Below are 22050 nucleotides of genomic sequence, written 5' to 3' on the forward strand. Positions count from 1 at the left end.
CCAACATCACAATGAGAATAGAACAGAACTCCAAAATAGAAACTATGATTTGATACAGGGGGACTAACCTTTAAAATCACTTGAGAAACTAGATACAGATAGGAAGTCAAGTTTTAAAATCACAAGGGAGAAACTAATGTTCAGTACAACATGCGCAGAATCAATAATAATGGTTCCAAATTTGTGTATGATATGGCTCTACAATCACTGAAAACAATTGGAGTAAGACCAGTCAATGCACAGTATTACTCCTTTTAATTGACATAAGAGAATGAAATCCTCCAGCTTTGCTGGTCAGAACTGCTTTGCAGCATTGTATCTTTATGGCAACCATATGTATAGAAACTGACGAATGTTCCAAACCTGAATCCCTCTGAAGTCACTTGATTTCTTCTCCCTATTTTTCAGGAGCAAAGTTTTGGTCCATCAGATGTGATTGACCTGTCCTGAAGCACCATTTCCCCCTATTATGTTTCACTGCTTTTGGCAGAAGCTTTAAGGAACAAATTGCTCTTCTCCTTGCATGTAATGGGATAAAGAATCCAACAAGAGATGACGATCTCCCCAGGTTACAGGTAAATACAATGAACACAGGTACGAGGGCGGGTCACCTGGCAGACTACTCTTTCCCAACTTACTTGCATCTTCATCTGTAATACCCAAATGATGTCACCATCTAACAACATCAGTTTTCTTTACACGGAAAAACTTCAGAATGACATGTAGGTTTAGTGATCTCCAGTAACTCATGATTCTCAATCTTCTCAGATCCAACCAGGGACTTGCTAGTTGTGTAGGTCTCACTGTTACATTCACCATCAACCACTGCCACAACCTTGGAATCCATAATCCCAGCTCGAAGATCCCAATTTCCAGCAACTCCAACCTTGCCACGGGCTCGTCTGGAAGGCCTTGGTATTGCCTCTGGATCCTTCTTCCTTCGCTTTGTGTTCATGAACCCACTAGCAAGAGCCTCCAATGCCTTCGTTGTCAATGGCCGATTTCTTGTGCTCTGCCTCCGTGCAGTTACAGTAGGCTGCTGATCGACATTATTGGTTCCCAATGCCTCAGAATCCTCCAGCTGCTGGCTGGTTTCAGATGACAAACATGACCTCTTTTGGTTACCCTGGCTGTCAATCTCTTCAGTAAAGGGTTCATCAGTTTCAAAATCTGGTGGTGCATGAGGTAGATTAAGGTCTATCAAAGCCCGTGATTGACGTTTGTCATTAGGCTGTTCACCAAAACCCTTCTCATCCACAGCCCCTTCACTGCCACTGTCTGGACTGCCTTTTGCTGAAGAACTTGAAGAAGATACCTTATCCAAGCATTGTGCCACTTGAGAAACCATGTTACCACTTGCATCAGGTGAGTTTGGCTGGATGGAAGGCTCTTGTTTTTGTACAGGAGGCACAGAAAAACTGTTCCTGCTGCGGCTTGTTTCTGAATGACTACACGCAGTCAACCTTCGCCTTTTTGTAACGGGGGCATGGCTTGACTGGCTGGGTTTCACCCTCTGGTTGGAGTGGCATCTAGCCTTTCTTGGTTGCTTCTCAGCATTGGAGTGTGTGTTCTCATGATTGTCTGATGGATCACTGGAGGGACCTGAACCATTAGCAGTCTGCTGGAGTTCACACTTAATCTTCCTTGGTTGCTTATCAGTATTATGACATAAATTCTCATTACTGTATGATGGTCCATTTGAGGGTTCTTGATAGTGAGTTGAAGTGTCAGAATGAGACCCCTTGTTAGACATGACCTTTGAAGGGTTGGAAATATTAGCATCGCCTTGATCATGAGCCGGGTCTGGATCATCCACACTCTCCTCAGAGCTATCTCCCTCAGGTTCTCTGATGAAGTTTGCCGGGTTGGAAGCATTAGCAGTGTCAACAGGGATACTTCTTAGTTCTCTAATTCTTGATGGTTCTTCTCCGTGAACCGAACTGGTATCCACAATCGTAAACTTCGTAAGCTCCGACTTGGAATTTGGAAGGCGTGGTCGGAGATAACAATGTCGTTGATGATCAGAGAACCCACCTTGATCCAGTTTTAGCTCTGAGTCCCACCCAAGTTCTTCCTTGCCTCCATTGTTAACTGCTTCAACCTCAATCTCCAGAAGTGTAGGATCTGCTGCAACTTTATGCAAGACATCACTAACAGAATCAAAGTATTGATTTCCTTTCACAAGTTTCCTTTTTGAGAATTTCTTAACACCAGGTACAAGGAACACCAGTGCATGCTTGGAACCAGTACAACCATGATCCTTGGGCTGCTCAGAGTGCCACCCTCTAGCTAGTAAACGGGGCCAAACTGCTTCCCAGAAGAGATCATTTGACCGGCCTTTGCTTAACCGGAAGTCTCCAGTTAGAAACTTGATAATTTCCCCAGATGTAAGTGATGAGCATGCCTTGCCGGTTGGTATTTCTGGACGAGTAGAAATAACTTGATTGGACTTCAGAGGTTCAATCATGATGCCAGTCAGATCTTGTTTCCCTTTGCCAATTCCTACAGCTTCAATAAGGATCTTCATGCCAACTGTAGCCTTTAAGGTGGAGACATATTCTTCCAAAGAAAATTTTCCCTCTACAAATGTCCTAGACACCTGCCAACCGCTAACCAGTCAGTTGCAGACAAAAGGGCATAGTATTTGCTAACCACATAAAGTGCAATATTAGTTACAGACACAGGTCCAACATTTTCTTTACCAGTCACTACAAACCAGAATTGGAAGCGTATCTACAAGTATTAAACTTTATCATCCAAGACCAAACAGAGGGGAAGGGGGGGGGGGGGGAAGGAAATAAAGAAGAATAGAAGAATTTATAAGCAGGGAGGCTTTATGACAAGGATACCTCCATGCCAATGTCTATTAATGAGGAAACTTAGTAGTACAAGATTGTCTGCTATTTTTCATACAGTCCCTCATATTAAGGAGTTTCACATCAAAATTCTCCTAAGTCCAAATACTCTTTAGGAGAAGCATATAACAGGATACATAAATTCTTGACAAACAGCACCCAGGTAATAAGAACAGTCTATATAAAACACAACCCAGTGTATTTTTCAATGTAAATTCTAAGAATTTCTTTCCCTACATTTGCATTATTTCAATAGATACGGCCACGTAATTTCGAATACATTTTCTTTCCCTGGTGTCCTATATTTTTCTATACGAACTAATCTTTATAGATTAGTATTGATAAGAGTTAACATGTTATCAATATTTGTCCAATAAGCACCTCAGTGGTTGCTAGACGCACTATGTGCATGTGCTTGAGCGCATAATATTGTTCTCCATCTTCTTGGTTTGCTATTCTAAGTTCCCAAGCTTTGTTCTAGACATGTGCATGGTGTTAACTGCATATGTTGCAATGAGAGGCTATATTACCAGAGCACAAGGCTAAAACTGACATTTTTGTTGAGTATGGTGAAACACATCATATGGCAAGCATTTTTTTCATCAGTTTCTGGCATACTATGCTTACTTAAGAATTCTCTGTATCCTCTCCAATGAGAATCGGTTCCAGGAACCACAATGCAGAAGTCTCTATTGTCTCCTCAAAGGGTTTTCTTTTTTTCTTTTGGGACTTTTTTTTTTTTTTTTTTTTGGGGGGGGGGGTTGTGGAGAAACTTTGTCTCCTCAATAGTTGTCAACATATACTAATACTTTCAATTGAAAACAAGAATCCTGTTTCTCTTCTGGAATACCAAAACTCTTGAATTAATCAACTACCTATTTCCCCAACTCTTTGGACACTGCACAAAACTGATAAGAACTGAAATTTACACATATAACAGTTGAAGCTGAACTCAGCTGAACTCCATTCTAACTAAAACAGGCTGGCCCAAAAAATATTGTTTTGCATTCAACTCTACAATCACGCTTGTTGCAAATAACAGTTGAAAACAAGACTAGTTATAAACCAATCTCTTGAGTAGAACTGTGCACACGTGTTTGATGCATACAAAATAGTATGACAAAAAATGGCGTTTGCTCATTACATACGTTACATACTTATAAAATAAAAACCCTTTCTTTGCAAATTTAAAGTTGAACTCAATTTAAATAGTTTCTGAAATTTTTCTTCCCAATAATAGTTAATTCTGATAATAAAAAAATGAGAACTGAAGAAAATTAATTTTATTACCCAACAATGGCATCAACTAATATGATACCTCTAGAAGATCCACAAGATGAAAACAATACAGTAAACAATAACTCCAAAGAAGACCAACAATGAGACAGGTAAGATGGAATAATTGGGTTCAAGTTTTTCCTTTTTCTTGGATGAATAATCGGGTGTAAGTTGGACATAGAAATGATTGCTAATTCCAATTATGACCATAGGTCATTAAAATTCTTGGTTATGAGTTGCTGAGTTGGCTCTTTGAAGGGAAATGCCACAATGTCCATGCACAGCCACAATAGAAACTTGGTAGCTTCCCACCTTAAAAAAGCCCCGTCACTGAGGCACCAGATCGCTCTAACAAGACAGCAAGCAAACCTATATTATATCCTTGAAAGATCAGACTAGAGAACCACATGCATCGACAACCGAAAACATGTCAGCCCTAAACTTTAAGAGTGGCAAGATTTAGGATTTACAGCACATAGACAGTTTCTACTTTACATGAGCCCACTAGCTATTTCTTAGTTAGATTTTATATCATTCTGTTCCTTCACTAATGGCTGTCTCACAAAATGGATCAAAAGGAAAATAAGGTGTTACTAGGGACAGAAAAAAAAAAATAATTTGAAAGACAAACACTTCCTAATACTGACCCTACTAGCTCTAAGGAGAAACAAGTGTGGGCCATAGAATTTGAGAACTGTGAATGAGTAGCAGTCATCTGAGAATTGGAAGGAAATTGAGAATTTCCACCTTATGAGATAACAATGGGAAACCCTGATGAAGGGAAGACCAATAGCAGCATTAGTGGAACAGTTCTTTTAGACTCCAATGCAGGGTGAATTTAAAAAATAATAGGTTTAAACAGCAAGATGAAATGTGAGATCTATGCTCACATAGAAGATACAGACTTAAAAATAGTCTAAAAGAAAATTTTCTCACCCAAAGCTAAAAAATTCAAATATGTTTGGTAAGTACTCCCAAGAATAACTGAATCATCTAGTTTGCCTAGGTAGGCGTAAGTCAAGCTCATTATATTGAACTCCAGCACTTAAGCCAGTCTGAATATGACCCAGAAGATCAAAGCCTCAGCCAGGCTCCTATGGCCCGGATTTTGTTTTCAAGCCAACCAAAATCCAGCCATTGATAATCAAACTAATGAATCAACATGGCACTTAGCAATCCACTATGTTACAAAGATATAGGCAGATCTCAGAATCTGACACAGGCAGAAGAGTAAACTCAGCAAGCCCCAAATAATAGGATTCAGGGACTTGAGAGCATAAACAAGGGCATTCCCAGTGCTAAACGTTTCTGCACTACAGGATCTCAGGAGAATCATATTGTATGCAGCCTTACACCTGCTTTCAGAGGAAGGCTGTTTACAAACACAGGGGCATAAAGAAATATTAATTTCAAACATATGATAGAAATTGACTATCTTTATTTTCATGTAAAGATAAACTTACTTAAATCCTATCCTTTTCCACATTTTTTTTTTTTGGGTGAATAAGATAAATAGTACTAAAACCTAAAGGACTTGGAGGTCCATCTCCTAAGATTGTGTTCCCAACGAACATGAGAGATTGCTGTGCTAAACACCAGCTTGCTTGCAATGTCATAGATGGAAGAGCCAGAGAAGGTCCTTGAGAACCACAGCCAGTCATGAGCAAAGCCAAACAATTGCCTAGAGCGAGGCCATATCCAAATGATGAGAGAGAAGAGGCAGGTACAAAATTAGGTGCTCAATGTCTACAGTGCCATTCATACAATTGGGGGATATATGTTAGTGGCGATGGATGAGGAAGGATTGGGTTGGGAGACATATGTTAAAGGTTCCCAAATAGTGAATGCATGGGAGGGGGGGAATATGACCTTTAAACCAAACCGAAAAAGCCCAAGGGATGGACTGCGAGGGCACTATTGTAGATTCCGACCTACGGAGGAAGCAAAGGTACAAGATGGAGAACGAAGCCAGATTATCCGGTCATGGGGGTGAGGATGAAGGGGTAGGAGGGAGGACCAAATCTAAGTGAGACTCGGGGGGGGAGGCAAGCACCATTGGAGATGAAATCTAAGAGAGGGGTGGACTTAGGGATGTGAGAGGCATATGCCAAAAAAGGGCCAAGGAGACTGTAGAGGATGCCCGATGGGTGTTAGGGACAAGCTAGAAAGAGGTGGAGGTGCCATCATCGACCCAAATAGATATGGAGGGCAGAGAAAGGGGGTCTAAGGAGAAGGAGCTTTCTCCATAGGTTGTTGCAGAGAGGCCTTGATTGAATAAGGAAACCAGCCAAGAAAAGGTGGGATTTCTCAAGGTTGATACGAAGGCCAAATAGGGATCCAAAAAGGAAAATGTAGGATAAGATTGAGGAGATAAAGGAATGAGGGTCCTTGAGCAGATCATAAGATCGTTAGGAAAGGCGAGGTCGGTCAAATTGAGGGATTTGTATTTGAGAAGAGGGGAGATGATGTGTTGATTAGTTTTGGACTGGATAGTACTCCAAAGGACTTCCAGGGCTAAGGAGAAGAGGAACAAAGACAGAGCAAGGGCAGCCCTATCAATGCCAACTCGGAATGGGATCCGGGGAGCGATTGGTGATCACAAAGAAGATGGAGAAAATCAAATTTAAAGTGAGAAAATAACAATCTACGACCCAGGATCACAACCTAAAACCCAGACAACAGTAGAATGAAGATAAACATTTGATCATAACGTGAAAGGTAATTTCCTCTCTACTGACCAAGAGATAAACATTTGATCATAACGTGAAAGGTAATTTCCTCTCTACTGACCAAGAGATAAACATTTGATCATAACGTGAAAGGTAATCTCCTCTCTACTGACCAAGATTTGGACCTCCCACAAACCCAATAATGTCTATCTATCAACCCAATCCTAAGACCAATAGCCTACAAATATCTAAAATAGCAGTTCTCCCAATAACCTGCCAAAAGCACATTATCAGAAACCTGGTCAAAGAATAATCATATATGGTTGCAAATCTGATCACAAGGGAAATTAGGTGTGAGGAATCGATTAGGAAGTTAGGGTGTATTCGGAAGCCAAGAAAAGAAGAGAAGATTCTCTAAATTTTCTTTGCTTTCATATTTCAAGTTGCTTGGTTCATAAACTAAGGAAATACAATTATGTTATAAAAGTTAAAAGAAAATTAAAAGAATTAGAAAAGTTTTCATCAGAAAGAGATCTGAATTGTTTGTTTCTTCATTTCTGGATAGCTCTTTCTTCTAGCTGTGTATGCATTTGTGTGTGGCTCTTTTCCTTCACTTTTTGTTGGAAACTGCAACGAAGGCAAATGTACTGGAAAGTTAGGGACCTCCAGAAAAAAAATGTGAGTTTGCTTTCCCTCTTTGAATGGTCTTAAGAATGTTATAACGCTAAATTTAAAGGAATATTCTGAAATGTAAGCTGTTTAGACCAACAGAGAAGTAAGGTTCCTAATTCTAGGCTTCTAGTTTTCTCTGTCTTCATCCATTCTCATCTCATTTATAGCCGTCCAGTTTCCTGTCTTTAGCCATTCTCATCTAATACAAGGTTTCCAGTTTCCTCTGAATTCAATTTCTTATAAGACATCCTTGATCTCATTTTCTCCTCAGCTCTGCAATACTTTTTTATTTTCTGGTTCTCCTTTTTCTTTTCTTGTATCTATCTCTCTTTTAGTCTTTACCACCCCAAACCAGCTTTTGGTTTCCTTGTAGCTTTTAACATTTCATGTGTGGGTCCTATGAGATTTCTTGTGTTCCATATTTTTGTTTTCCCCTCGGATCAACTTTCATTCCCCCCCCCTAATAAACCCCTCTTTTTTGCAGATCTTTATCAGGTTCTATGTTTATAGCTTGTCAAGGTTCTAGCTTTGACATGCGCATTGTGTTACATTATGATTCTTTTTTATATTTGACAACCTATCTGATGTGGGACAACTAGCCAGGAACCAACTCGAACCAGCATTTAAGGCCACCTCAAAACACAAAAAAGGGAGGCCAAAACACCGTTCAGGTGAGCAGTGTCACAGCCCTTTATTTGGTATATTGGGAATGCTTCATAAAAGATTTGTGGGGCCCAAGATCAGATTTTATGAAGATTTGATTCTTGGCAGATTTGGAACCTTAGTTTAACTTCTATTTTGTTAGTTTCTATTTTAGTTATTCATGCATGTGCTGAAATATAAAGCTTAGTAGTTTCTATTTCAATTACTTTCTATACTTATAAGATTCTATTGTCACTAGTTACTAGGATATTTGTTTTATTTCTAGTCTACTAAGTTTGTATTTCTTGTAAAGCTTTAGCCAAGCTATAAATAGGCTCTTAAATTGCAATAATAAAAAAAGGACTTGTGGAATAGAAAAAAGAATGAAGTAAAGCTTGAGCCCCGTTCTCTCTCTCCTCTTTTCTTCTTCTTATGAGTGTTCTTCTACTTCTTCGCCTTCTTCAAGACCTTCTTCTGAGATTTTCGACTATCTTCTTTATCCTTCTTTCTTCTCTATTCTGTCCCCCAGTACTATCGTATAGAACATTGTGTCTCAATCTCATCTTCCTTCTTCCTACCACAATCTTTCTCTTTCATTGTCTACTAACTTTATTCCTAAGAATCACCATGAAGCAATCGCTCCCATCAAGATATCTTGAGTGATATTAATGAGTCTACACACATGCAAATGGCTCTACTGTACGTCTCCAGGCTTGGTTGGTAGCGAAGGGATATACTCAGACCTTGGTGTGGACTAATTTGAAACTTCTTTTTCTGTTTGCGTTAATTATGTTCATGTACTAATCTCATTTCTTGTGAATTTAGATTGCCCCTTGTATTAGATGGGCAACAAGAATGCAATTTCTCTATGGTGATTTTTATAGGAGGTCTCTATGGAGCAACCTCCTTTGTATGTTTCTTAAGGAGAGAATTAAGCAATAATATGCAAGCTGCACAAGGCTATCAATGGGTTAAAACAGTTACCATGACTATGAATTGACAAATTCAGCTCTATTCTTGTTTCTTACTCTTGTTTTTCTTAATTAATGTTACTCTCTAAGCAAACTGCGTTTATCTGTCGCCAATGCTCAGAAGGTGGTTATTCTTGTTGTCAAAGTAGATGGTACTATTATAGAAGTGGATGATGCTTCCAGAGTTGCAAGAGTGAAGCAATATCTTTATTAGCATTTTCAGATTAATTACTTGATCCTGTCAGATATTTCTCGGCATTGAAGTACTATGGAGTAAGAAAGGAATCAATATATTACGAGAATTTAACTGTTAAGACCCACTGACTGAGACTCGTATGCTTGCATCGAAACTGGTTGATACTCCCATTGGTGCGCATCGGAAATTTGAGAAATCTAGTGGTGAAGATTTTGACAATAAACACCAGTATGGGAGACACATCTCATTGTAACACGACCTAACATTTCATTTGTTGTTGGTATTCGGAATTAAATTATGCAATCTCCTATGAAGTTTCACTTGGGGGCAGCTTGTCGCATACTGAAGCATTTAAAAGGGGCTCCAGGAAATCATTCTCATCAGAGTGTTGGTCTGGTGAGACTTTCAAATGCTCAAATAGGCTGGTTCTAATGGTGATAGAAGGTCCTACCACAAGGTATTGCACATTTTTTGGCAGTAATTTAATCACCTGGAGAAGCAAGAAGCAGACAACTCTGGCTGGGCCCAGTGTTGGGCTGATTATTGATCTATGGGTCATACTGCAGCTGGATTGATGTTGCTGAAATCATAGCTCCTGAATTAAGCTTTTCAAGTCCCTTCACCTATGAAGATGTTTTGTGATAACCAGGCTACCATCTACATTGCCAATAATCTAATGTTTCATGAGAGAATCAAGCATATTGAAGTTGATTGTCATAATGTAAGGACTGCTATCGTGAACAAGATGATTGTTACACAGTTTGTTCATCTCATCAACCCTTGCATTCTAGAAAATCTGTTTCAAGCTGGGCATGGCTAGCTTGTCTGCTCCAGCTTGAGGGGGAGCGTAAACAACAACAACCTGTACCATGTTCCATATAAGGTGAGCACATGGCTGGATTCTTTAACTAGCTTTGGTTATTATTTTCCAAGTAAGATCAATTGTTTTCTCCTATTTTGACTACAAGTCTAATATCCAATTATAATTTTCCTAGTATGTTCTCTTAATAAAGAGACATGGTTGACTGGACTGCTAGGTCTACCAGCTGCTCAGTCTCTCCATAGTTCTCTTTCACTTGCTTTCTGGTGCCTGCTGGTTAATGTTGTAACAGGATAAAGTTTTGAACCATTCTGTTCACTACACTGGTTTTGACAGGAAGGGTAGGGAAAACTTGGAGTTTTGTGATTTCTGGATAAATCACTCCCACATAAGCATGGAGCAAGTTGTTCAATAGCAGTAGAACACATTGGGGCCAATGTTTTGACATTTGTGAAGATTTGTGTAAGATTCAAAGTTGAAGGTATGGGTAAAAGGATGACTTGCTTGTATATTAACTCCTATAGTTTTTGCTCTCTGAAATGAGCCACGCATAACATTTGATATTGAAGAATTTCTGTGAATTCATTCTTAATGTGCATTTTAGTTGTCATAATCAAGTTATGTATGTTCTAATACTAATGTGGAATAAGTTATATTGGAGAATGTATAGAGCAATGTACAATGTATAAACTATGTTAGAGGTCTGAATTTGGGTTTACCATAATTTTAGGAGCTTATTTTGACATTAGGCCTACCCTAACTCAAAATCAACTACCAAAACGTAAAACTATGACAGCAGGACAGTTTTGAACCCACCAAAACTCACAACCGCTGGTTAATTTCCTTCTCAAGTAGTTCAGGTAGTCTGATCTCTTACACTGTATTTACAAATTGAAAGAGATAAGGAAAATGGGAAACTTCTCATGCTTTAAAGTACCCAAGTTTTGGACAAAATAGAAACCCTCCTAGAACTTTACAGAATAGAAAAGGGGGAAGAAACTATGGCAGCATTGCAGCATATATATTAAACACCTATAGTTCCTCTACCCAAAAAAACCCTATACGTATTACGTAGTACTAAGATTGGGAAAGGGGAAAAAAAAACTAACTTATTAAAACAGAAACTAACAGTAATCCTGTAGAGGTCTTAATCACTCATATTTGCTCTAATAGAATTGGCCTGTAATAATACCATGCTCATAGCCTCTATAACCCACTGGACACTCAAAATTACGGATCACTTCTTAACCCAGTCCAACAGCCTGGTTTGTTATTGGCCTCCTTGTTATTCTAAAGTGCATCACCAACCCCCCCTCACCCAAAATAAAAAAGATGAAAAAGTTTATATATTACCCAACGGACACTCATCTTCTATTCCTGTCAAAGAATAGAAGGCAACCCACCTGACATCTTAATCTTCTCCATGCCCATCACAAAAAGGTTTATACAGTGCAGTTCCTCAAGAAAAATATCATAACTTAGCAGCCACTGTCAAAGCAATTGTAATATGTGATGAGTCACCAACAAAATAATAGCAGACATTAATGATTAAACCAATAGTTCAGCAAATTACTCATACACTTAGTGTTTATGTTACATGGGAACTTTAGTCACTGGGATATCATGTCTGGAGTTGTAAATTGTAATTACATATTTGTTCTTGTTACCTGTCACCTCCCTAGAGAGGCATATGTAATTCCAAGCATGGTAGAAGATCTCGCTCTCAAGCGAGAACTTGCCACCTTGAAAAACTGAGATCTCGACCATCTCGGCGAGATCTTGGTCGAGATATACAATTTTATGGTGTCAACTCAATGGCCCATCTCGGTGAATTTTAGGGTCCCAATTGGGTTGAAACTTGGTATGTAGCTTATTTAAGGCCTTTTGAACACATTGGTGGCCTTGGATTTGTCAAAAAACAACCTTAAGTATGATTTCTAAGTTTACCCATAGTGTGAAACTGAAATGTTATAGGATTAGGGAATGCAAGGTTATACAACATGTAATATAGAACCTTTAAGGCATATAAATGAAAAGCAAGTGTATCAAATGCATCAAGTAACCTAAATGTTATCAAAATTCCATCCATATGAGTATCACAATCTCAATTTTTAAGAATAGAATAATAAAATTATACAACCATTAGAAGTTCAATATAAGTCATTAAATCATAAGTTCATAAGAAAAACAGAGAATGATTGATCTTCCTTTGATTTTGTAGATGTGCTAAGAGTAGTTGCAAGTGAAAATCCAATCGAAATCCACAAAAAAAGGAAAAATTGAGAGTTCCAGAGAGATCCAGGCGAGATATGGTGAGATCTCGAACGAGATACTCCAACTCTCTGCTCTCGACCTCCATCTCGTCTCACCTATTTGAAAAAACAAGATATCTCGCGAGATCTCCCACCACAATTCCAAGAATATGTTCAATGTAACAGCTTGGTGACAGGTGTGGTGAAAGTCGTAATTTGTATGATTTTCCCTGACCTCTCTTCTTCATTTTCTTCACTTCTCTTCTTCTAAGCTAATACTGATTGCAACTTAGAGGAATCAATCCATACCTAATTTCTAACTGATACTTGTAAACCATTGGAGTTTCCATGAAAAAAAGGACAAGAGCATGGGAATGGGTATTGGGATCTCTCCTACACCAAATTGCTATAGTCAAATCCCTGTGGCGATACCCAATTATGAACCCACACAACCCATGTCCTAAGTTTTGGGAGTCAAGTAACCTGATTCTTTGACACCTACCATGCCTGAACCCATAACCACAATAGCATAACAACGCTTGCATACCTACATTCGGCTTATGGCCACACCTGGTCAGACATGCTCATTCTTCACCCAATAATCAAGTGTCCTAGCTACTATAGAAATTATGAAATAAAAGAAGAAGAAGAAGAAGAAGAAAAAATCCCATAATTCCCTAGTTCCCTTGTCATTAGTATAAAGAGCAAACCACCATGTATCAAAACACTTCCAAAGAACCACTGTTACAGGAATTACATGCCCAAACATTAGCAGCAAACACATTATGACAAAATAATATACAAAAGGATATATGATAGTCAAAAAGCCTGGATACAAGACAGCCACGTAATTGTACACACATTATAAGGAGAGAAAAATTTGACTATCATGGAAACCCTAAAATTCAAGATATAAACATCACAATATTATATATATCATTTGACATCAACATATTCTCATTGGTGAAATCTAAAAGTAAAGATTCGAAAAAAACTATATCATGTGTACCTCCTGCAAAGTATTCTGGCATTCTTCTGACATTTGAGGAAGCAAGCGTGACAACAATTCTTGTTGCCTCAATCCGGTAAAAATTCTTTGCCCATGAATGCACTTTCTGCTTCTTATCTTCCTGCACTCTGACCACTTACGATACCCATCAGACCTATAAAACTCCCCATAATAGAAAGATAATATGTCCCCCATTTCTTTGCTCTCCACAAACTTCTTCACCTGAATAAGATTCTTTCCAAAGATATATAGACCAAGGATAAAACTCTCCTTCTCAATGTCACTCCAAGGTCCACCTAAAGAGCCTGGAACTGGACGATAAGTTCCTCCTCCACTCATCTGAGCCAGGTTAGATTTTCTTTCTTGCACCATAGGCAACTCCCCATCCTCCTGCTTGCTTACCACCATAGTAGTCTCAAGGCTTTCTGATGGCCCGAGTCCTTTTCCACAATTTGGAGCAACGTCCAAAGATTTAAGCTTCAAATCTCCATTATTTGAAATAATATTGTTTCCTTTTTTATTTTCAGACACTACCAACCCATTTTGGTTCACTGCATCATCTGGATCACCGAGATGCTCCAGTGATTCACTTTTAACATTAGCAAGCCCATCATGGACCCACATAATAGGGATGGGTAGTCCAATTAAAAATGAATTAGAAATATGAACCATGTCTTCTGCATCATTTGGATTCTTTATAAGCAGAGAGCGCTCAGATTCTTCTATCAGAGTTGGAATTGTCACCTGGTACTCATCCCCAATTCGAGGAAGCACCTCTGAATCTCCAATGGTCTTGCTAATTTCTGGAGAGCCTGGTGTGAGTAACTTCTCAGAAGATGTTTCTTCTATGCACTCAAGGTTCAGTTCAGCTGAATCCATCTGCTAAAAGGAATTAAAGCCAATAACTGTAAGCAGACTATCTGTCATCTTTATGAACCCACTACTTCAATTACCACTCAAATCAGATAACATCACTGCAACTCATGACTTGGTAGTAAATGAAATTACTTAAACCAAATAATGTATTAAGTCAAGGACAGCTTAAGCAAGCTTACATTAACAAAATGAATAACCTTTTTATATCAATGACATGCTTGGGCTCAAAAAAAAAAAAACCTGCTTAGAGACTGACATACTGACCTGCTTGGCCTATCAACTTATTGTAGTATGCATGTAGGTGCAAGACAAACCATTTTGATACCTCAATTGAACTAAATGTTTGACTGATGTGCCAAGAAGAAGAATGACAAAAATAACAGATGAAATTACATTTTTGGTATTAAAGGTCTAATGTATTAAAAGCTAAGTGATGATAGCATTGATATATATCTTTGGAATGCTCCCCACCTTATTATAAGGCACAACCCAGCAAGATGTTTCAAACATAAATTTACAGATGTAGTTCTCAACAGTAGATACTTCATTAACATTGCTGCACATGGAATGTAGTGAAACACAGCTGGACACGAAGCAACATACTCACCTCTAAGACACAAACAAAAACGTCCTTTGGTTTTCCTAGAAATGTGCTTCCCACAACTAACTGCTAAAGTGACAAGTCACCAATTAAAATTTAATCTCCCCAAATTGGAAGTCAAGTTGGTTCCACCTTCTCTTATATATTGCAAAGCATTAGTATAACCTGAAACCTTGAAAGTACTAAATGAAATTTTGAACAAGTATTTCAGGATGATAATAGTTCAGCTTCCCCAAATGAATTCAACACAAAACCAAATAAACATCCATTCTGGATATAGTAAAGGCAAATAGATGCTCTTTCCCAAACGCCACAAGAAATGCATGCATGTAAAGTTTAAATATCTGACTAGACAAAATATATCCCCATTAGTCGAATCGGTCAGTAGTAGTCAGCATCCTGGTAGGAATGCCTCCTTGGTCAAAGAGCCAGTGTAGCAACATGGTTAAGTACGAAGAGCCTTGATGAGGTTGTCGACTCAAATGTTAAGGTTGTCTGTGACCACCTTATTCTCTATCTTTATTTCGTGCCAGAAAGCAGGAAGTAAGTGGTTGGGAGCTTCCGAAAGAAGCCCCCATTCAGCCCATGACTGGATACTCTGGACCGAACAACAAGCAGTTACTGTATATAAATTTTCAATGGGGAAAACACCAAAACCTGAAATAGTTGATAAAGATACTCCAACATGAGAACTCATGTTAAATGGCTTTATCTGCCAAATAAAGCCATGAGAATTTAAGCAGACAATGCCCCGAAATCAAGAAAATGCAGAAGCGACCTCATTGAGCCAATCAGGCAAAGCCAATTAGCCATACGTACGCCACCAAAAAAGAGCCAAATCCAGGAGGAACTCTTGGAGAAGAAATTAAAATAAGAATATATATGATCAGAGATCCCAATATTTGAGTATGAAAATCAGAGAGAAGACTCCACTTTGACACCAGAAACAATGTGGGCAAACATTCCAAGGGTTAAAAGTTAGAACGCTGACTAAACCCACAGCCAGATTCACTAAACAGAAGCAGCAAAAACCACATAAAAGCAGAGGCTCAAAATCAGAAACCAGGCATAATGAAAACGAATTCCAGATCCATTTACGAAGAAGCAACATCTGACGCTAACCCGCATAGAACCATCTCAAAAGAATATCAAGAAACATAAGAAGAAAAAAAAAGACCAAATTGAATAGAAACCCAACTGTGTTAAACTGTAGAAACTGAACTCCACATTATCAAACACTACAACAACTTTGAAACTAAGCAAACTGACCAAGCATCACGAAACCAGCATTGATAATGAGAATTCCCATGTGATCCCATCGAATTAAACTTATTCCAAAACTTTAAAAAACCACAAGAACAGCAGGAGAAGTACATTAAATCGTCACACAAGGGGACCAAAAACATACAGAGAATAATGATAGAAAAGATTTCCTAACCTCCATTGAAGAGCTTGAACGTCAAAACCCACGTTAAAACGAAAGCCTGCGCAAATGGGTCTTCATGGTTATGTATCGATTGACCTCGATTGTCAACTTCCTTAATAAAAATGACGAATACAATAACAACAAACGAAGCACAACAGACACATAAACACCACAAGAACAAACAAACACGGATAGAAAAGAAATACAAAGAGAGACAAAGTCACAGTAAAGGATGTTTACCTGCTTTAAAAGAGCTCAACTTTCATGGCTAACGGAAGGCAAAGAAGAAGAAAAAAAAAAGAGAGGGAAGGAAGGGGAAGGAAAACTAAACCAAAGTCGTATTGTCGCTCTGCCTAGACTATCGAAGAGAGAGAAGCTCAAGAGAGAGAAATTAATAACATACGAGTTTAAGCAAAGGAGGGGCGATTTAAACACAGAGACAGAAGAAGAGTAGAAGAAAATAAAAAACAAAAAAAATTTACGCTGCTTTGGAAGAATTTCTAGTCACATGAGTATGCGACTACCGGTTTCGTAAGCGGGTTCCATGCCATATTCTGACCATTTTACCCTTGTCATCTGAAATTTCAAATTTCCATTAATCCATAAAAAATTATGGCAAAAATTAAAAATGATAAAATTAAATCCTGACCATTCAGACCAAAATAAGGTGGTCCATCCGATAGTCAGAACTCCGAATCTGTCAAAAGTTTAGGCTTTAATCCATCGCTACATCCACCTGATGTCTCAATCAGTCATTTTCCAGATGGAATCAAACGGTGACGAGGTAAAGTTTAAAAATCTGGAATCGAAATTGAATCGGACCGGTCCGATCCGACTATTTTTTTCTCTCCGAGAATTTAGAAAATAATAATGACGGGGAGGGGAGGTCCACGCTTGAATATGAAAATATTGAAGGGCAATCAGGTCATATCGACAAAGTGATTAAGGTTGCTTTTCGAGTTTTGATTAGGGTAGTTAATATTATAATTAACCTGATTATCCCGATATATACATGTGCTTTCTGTGAATACAATTTGGGAGGGAAGGCAGTTATACGATGCTCATGAGAGATACGGTGGGCCAGGGTTGGTCTTGTAGGATAGAATCGACGTCCTGAAATGGGATCAGACGGCCTAAATTTGTATCTCAGATTGTAGCGTTGACTGCGTTGGGTTTTTTTCGACTTTGAGAACCACTTTAAGAAAGCTAGTCCAATAGACCACTAGGTCCCAACGAACGGATAATGATAGTTACGGATGTAGTAGCCGCAGATCAGGTTCGCCAGTTGCCAAGCCGGCGATGAAGGAAAAGACTGCATTTGCCACGTGCATAGTTTGATTTACCAATTTGGAATCAACATCGACGGTGTGAAGAGATATTGATTGTCCAGTCAGGAGTTAGGAATTCGCATCTCTTATTTGAACTACGGTAGAGCTTGTAGTAGCAAAGGAAATTTCTGTAGATTCTTTTTTTTTTTTTTTCAGAAAAACTTCTGCAGACCGACAAGTTAGCTTCCCAACGAGATCTGCCGCAATGTCTTTGCCGAAATTGTTTCAGTAAACCCATTATGATCAAACGAAATTTTGGATCGTCAGATTAAAGTTTGAATTAAAATTTTAATCTCAACCATTGAATCTCAATTCACCATTTGATCATCTAGCGTATATAATGCACAGGACTTAAACAAGATCGTACCTTTGCTGGGTTGTTAACCCGGGAGTACGGAATCTTGGTTTTAATTGAACTGCTGATTTGATCTTTCAAAAAAGAAAGGACAGTTCCTACACCACAAGTGGGTCCCATTGATACTAACGGTTGTGATCACGGCGCTCGCAATCTTATCAGAAATTATGGGATAGTGCTTTCTGAGCTGGCAGTGTGTAGAACCAGCCAATGGTGAGGTGAGAATCGTGAGACACACATATTAATGCTGCGTTTGGTAGTTAAGAAAGAATTTTCCGAAAAAAAATTTTCATTTGAGAAAAGAGATACACACATTAGACAATGAATGAGTTCTGAATTCCTGATTTGTGCAGTTGCCATGTAGATGCTATTACTGTAACTGTTTCTTCTTTTTCTTTTCTGAGTGAAAATTTTATTTAAAAATAAAAAAAAATATCGTAAATATAAATTTTAAGTGGTGTGAAATGACAAAAAAATTTGGTCAAACAACTAGTGAATAAAATAGAGAAGATAGTAAACAAACGAACAAGTACTACACAGCTTTCAAACAAACAGATAAAGAGAAAAAAAATGAAAAAATAAGTTGATTTACTTCTCATGGAGGTTGTGGCCGAAGACGAATTTCCTTTGAATCGTTATATAAAGTCAATTTACTTCTAGGCATTCAATGAATTGTCCTTCATAAGAATGATAAAGTTCTACATTCAAAATTGCAATGCTATGAAATTGGAACTGATGTAGAATTGCAGATCTAGTTGACCTAGTCAGTGAAACATGAAAGTTATTAGATCTTCTACAATAATTCTTCCATCAAGAAGATATAGAGATTATCCAAATGATATTTTCTTTTTCTTCTTTTATTTTTCTTTTTTTGTTGGTAGACGTTATTACTACAATCTAGTTGAGCTTGAATGTCAAATTGTCAATAATGTCTAGTTGGTTTTGGATGTTTCACAAAGTGGCATATTCAAAGTGAAGTCTTGTCTCTACATCAAGACAACACCAACAGAATAAATTTTGGGTCATCAACACCCAAAAAATTTTCAATAAAGAACTTTCAAAAAGTCAAAAAAAAATTTATGGAGAGCTTACAATGAAGCAACTTGTTAGAGGTGAAGAGAGATTGTTCCTCACTTATGTTCACTCTGCTCTTTCTGATTTGATCTGTATGGTTCAATCAAGTGGCTCACTCTTTTACCCTCATTTTTCAATGACACAACAATTACTGAGGGCATGGTTACAAGAATCGGACGGAATTTTTCAACATGATGATTTAATCCACCATCAAAAACCTCTTTCGTTTGTTAGAACCAAGAGCTAGCCACCTCTTGAAGTGATGTACTAATAACAGATTTTTAGACAGTATAAGGATTAAGGAAGCCACTTCACAATCCTGACACCATCTTCACAACCACGGAGACGAAAAGGATAGAGCCATGGGTTTTTGGCTACAACCATTTGTGAGGATGTTGAAGATGAACAATGGCATTGCTTTTGCACTAGGTAAGCTTGTAGGAGGCCTAGGGGTGCTGATTCATGATCATATAGGGATAGTGAAGAAATTTTGGTTATGTTTGAAAACATTTACCATGCCATTGCAAGGATAAGTGTTGGTTGTACATTATTCCCTTACTTGTGCACTTATATTTGGGACTCACGATTTACAAATTGATTTGGTAACACCTAAATGAAAGACTTAAAGACTCCTCACTTGAAGCAATCTTTTATTGAAGATATAAAGCAACTCTTCTCATCTTTGACATCCATCACTTTTCATTTTATTCAAAAGAGCAACAATATTGGAGTTGACACTTGACAAGGAAGGCCCTATTGCTTATGTTTAAAAAAAAGAGAGGTTATATTTCATTTATGGCTTCAAGAGTTATGTGTAGTAAAAATCTTCTATAAAAAAAATGTTTAAGAGCCTGTTTGGTTACATGAGTTTGGAGATTTCAAATATCTAGAGATTTTCAAATCTATGAAGTCACAATCCATTAAATTTACTATTTGGTTAACTTGAATCTATGGAATAAAATCTGTGAATTCATCCTAAAAAAACTATTTGGTCAATGTAATTTTTGTGAATGCGTAAATGTTTAGTGCTTTTATAGTAGGAGTGATACCCATAAATCTACAGATTCACGTTTTGAGTGTAAAAGATGAATCTCTAGATCACATGAATCCAAGGATTTTCACAACTAAATGGGTATAAATCTCGCATTCATGATTCCAGAGATTTGAAATCTATGGATTCATGTAACCATACAGGCCCTAAAATAACTATAAAATCCAACATTAGTGCATGTGTATTTCGTGCATGGTTTGTTTTTAAGTTTCCAATTATATTGGATGTGTTTGGTAATGTTTTTGAAGAATAGTTCTAGCATTCTCTTATTCTTGGAGGAACAAAAAAATGGGTGGTAGGTGTTTGTTAACAATGGTAATGAAGAACCGCTTTTGCAAAACATGAAAGGCATGTTCTTTTAGGGGGGGAAACTTGATCAAATGGTCTCAACATTGAGGGTCTTTTGAGAACACCCAGCCTCCACCACTACTTGTAGATCCTCCCCACCTTGCTCTCCTACCCCACATCTTTGCTTGAGAACAAGATTTTTCATATTGTGGGCATAATTGGGAAATATTTCTAGAACAGGTTTATCAAACACCTATTGCCAAATAAAGAACAATGTCCTAGCACATAAACATGTAAAAATGGTTTAACAAAACATAAACATTATTAAACACATCCATGTATCCACACATTGTTGTTTGAAAGGAACAATGAATTATACCTATGGAATAGAACAAAAGGCAATATATATAGAAGAGCATGGAAGACAAATCATCACTCAACATTGATACATTCTCACATATAGAAAATTAGGTTCATAAATGAGAAAGCAACACTATCATGGTAGGAAATGAAATACTTGTTTTGGTAAGTAAAGTGATTAACATTAGTTGATGTTGAAATGAAGTACACTAATGAGAAGGGGAAATGTTGTACCTTTGAGAGAAGCAGCTAATGAATTGCAAAGAGCAAGAATATAAAGGGGGGAGAGAGAAATGCGAAGGCACTCTAGAATCCCTCACTACCTTTGAGCCACCCAAGATCATTCACTACCTTGAATTTCTTAGATTGCAAAGGTCTTCAACCAAAAACAAGAATTGCTACAAAAGATGGGATGCCTGGGGAGAACTGATTCTTCTCAGACCATAGAATCACTCATCACCTCGATTTCTCAAACCACAAGGTGAGACGCCTTCTAATAAGGAGAAGATATGGAAATTGAAAGTTTAGGGCTTCTTCATCCTATTTTAGGAAAATGAGTTGACATGGTGAAACCCCCATTTTACCCCCTAATTCAAACCCTTTGTGCCAATTATGCCCTTTTAACGCACTATCACGACTCGATCCATCCGTAAAGTTAAGTTTGGCAACTCACAAGGTTCATGCTTGATGATTGAGCCTTGCAGGTGGTTCATGGGGTTTCTGTTTTGTATTTAACTTTTTACCAACTAGGGTTGTGAACAGATTAAAAAGGAAAGTTCATTAAATCTTCAAATTCATTAAAGAAGCACAAAATAGATTTTACGAAATACATTATAATATTTTTAGTAAACATGAAACGATCGATGCATAAATTATGAATTGTTTTTTGTTTTTTGTCAAAATCAAGATTAAGGTTGAGTGTTTGACTTAACCCAACCCAACAAGGTTAATGTTAGTATTGGGAAATGCCATGTTAGCATTGCCACATCAGCTTCCATTAGTTTTGATGATAACACAAACATGAAGTACTAATGTTTATATTGAGTTATGATTGTCCAGTTTAATATGAAAGCAAGTGGACCTAATCCAACTTATTGGACCCAACTCATAGATGTTCGAAGCCAAGTCAAGACAAACCAAGCTTGAATAAGAAGTCTAAGTTGAAATAAGTAGAAGATAGATGCATAAGAAGACTCAAAAATATCAAGCTCAAGCTCAAGCAAGGAGACTTAGAAAATTCAAGACTCAAGACACTCTCATGCACACCCACATGTAATTGCACTCAATTGCACATGCATTATGTCATTAAACTGACATAGGACATGTT

The 22050-nt window shown here is 37.8% G+C and overlaps 1 protein-coding gene across 3 annotated transcripts; it reads right to left on the reverse strand.

Moving 5' to 3' along the window:
- Window positions 1-36: 36 nt before the first annotated feature.
- On the reverse strand, window positions 37-16694 carry LOC149019243 (uncharacterized). Of its 3 annotated transcripts, none has more exons than XM_089153283.1 (4): window positions 16508-16694; window positions 16280-16325; window positions 13365-14243; window positions 37-2599 (listed from the first exon to the last, which is right to left on the reverse strand). In XM_089153283.1, exons 2-4 carry the CDS (start codon window positions 16283-16285, stop codon window positions 686-688), a joined length of 2799 nt encoding a protein of 932 aa, XP_089009409.1. In that variant the 5' UTR covers window positions 16286-16325; window positions 16508-16694; the 3' UTR covers window positions 37-685. The 3 variants fall into 3 exon arrangements, with proteins under 3 accessions (XP_089009409.1, XP_089009407.1, XP_089009408.1); XM_089153281.1 differs by having other exon boundaries at window positions 13365-14246; XM_089153282.1 differs by having other exon boundaries at window positions 13365-14246; window positions 16280-16375.
- Between the last annotated feature and the right edge of the window lie 5356 nt (window positions 16695-22050).

The sequence above is a fragment of the Hakea prostrata genome, chromosome 4 (assembly GCF_041222555.1).
Source record: "Hakea prostrata isolate BN-2017 chromosome 4, UWA_Hpros_2, whole genome shotgun sequence".
Classification (NCBI taxonomy): domain Eukaryota; kingdom Viridiplantae; phylum Streptophyta; class Magnoliopsida; order Proteales; family Proteaceae; genus Hakea; species Hakea prostrata.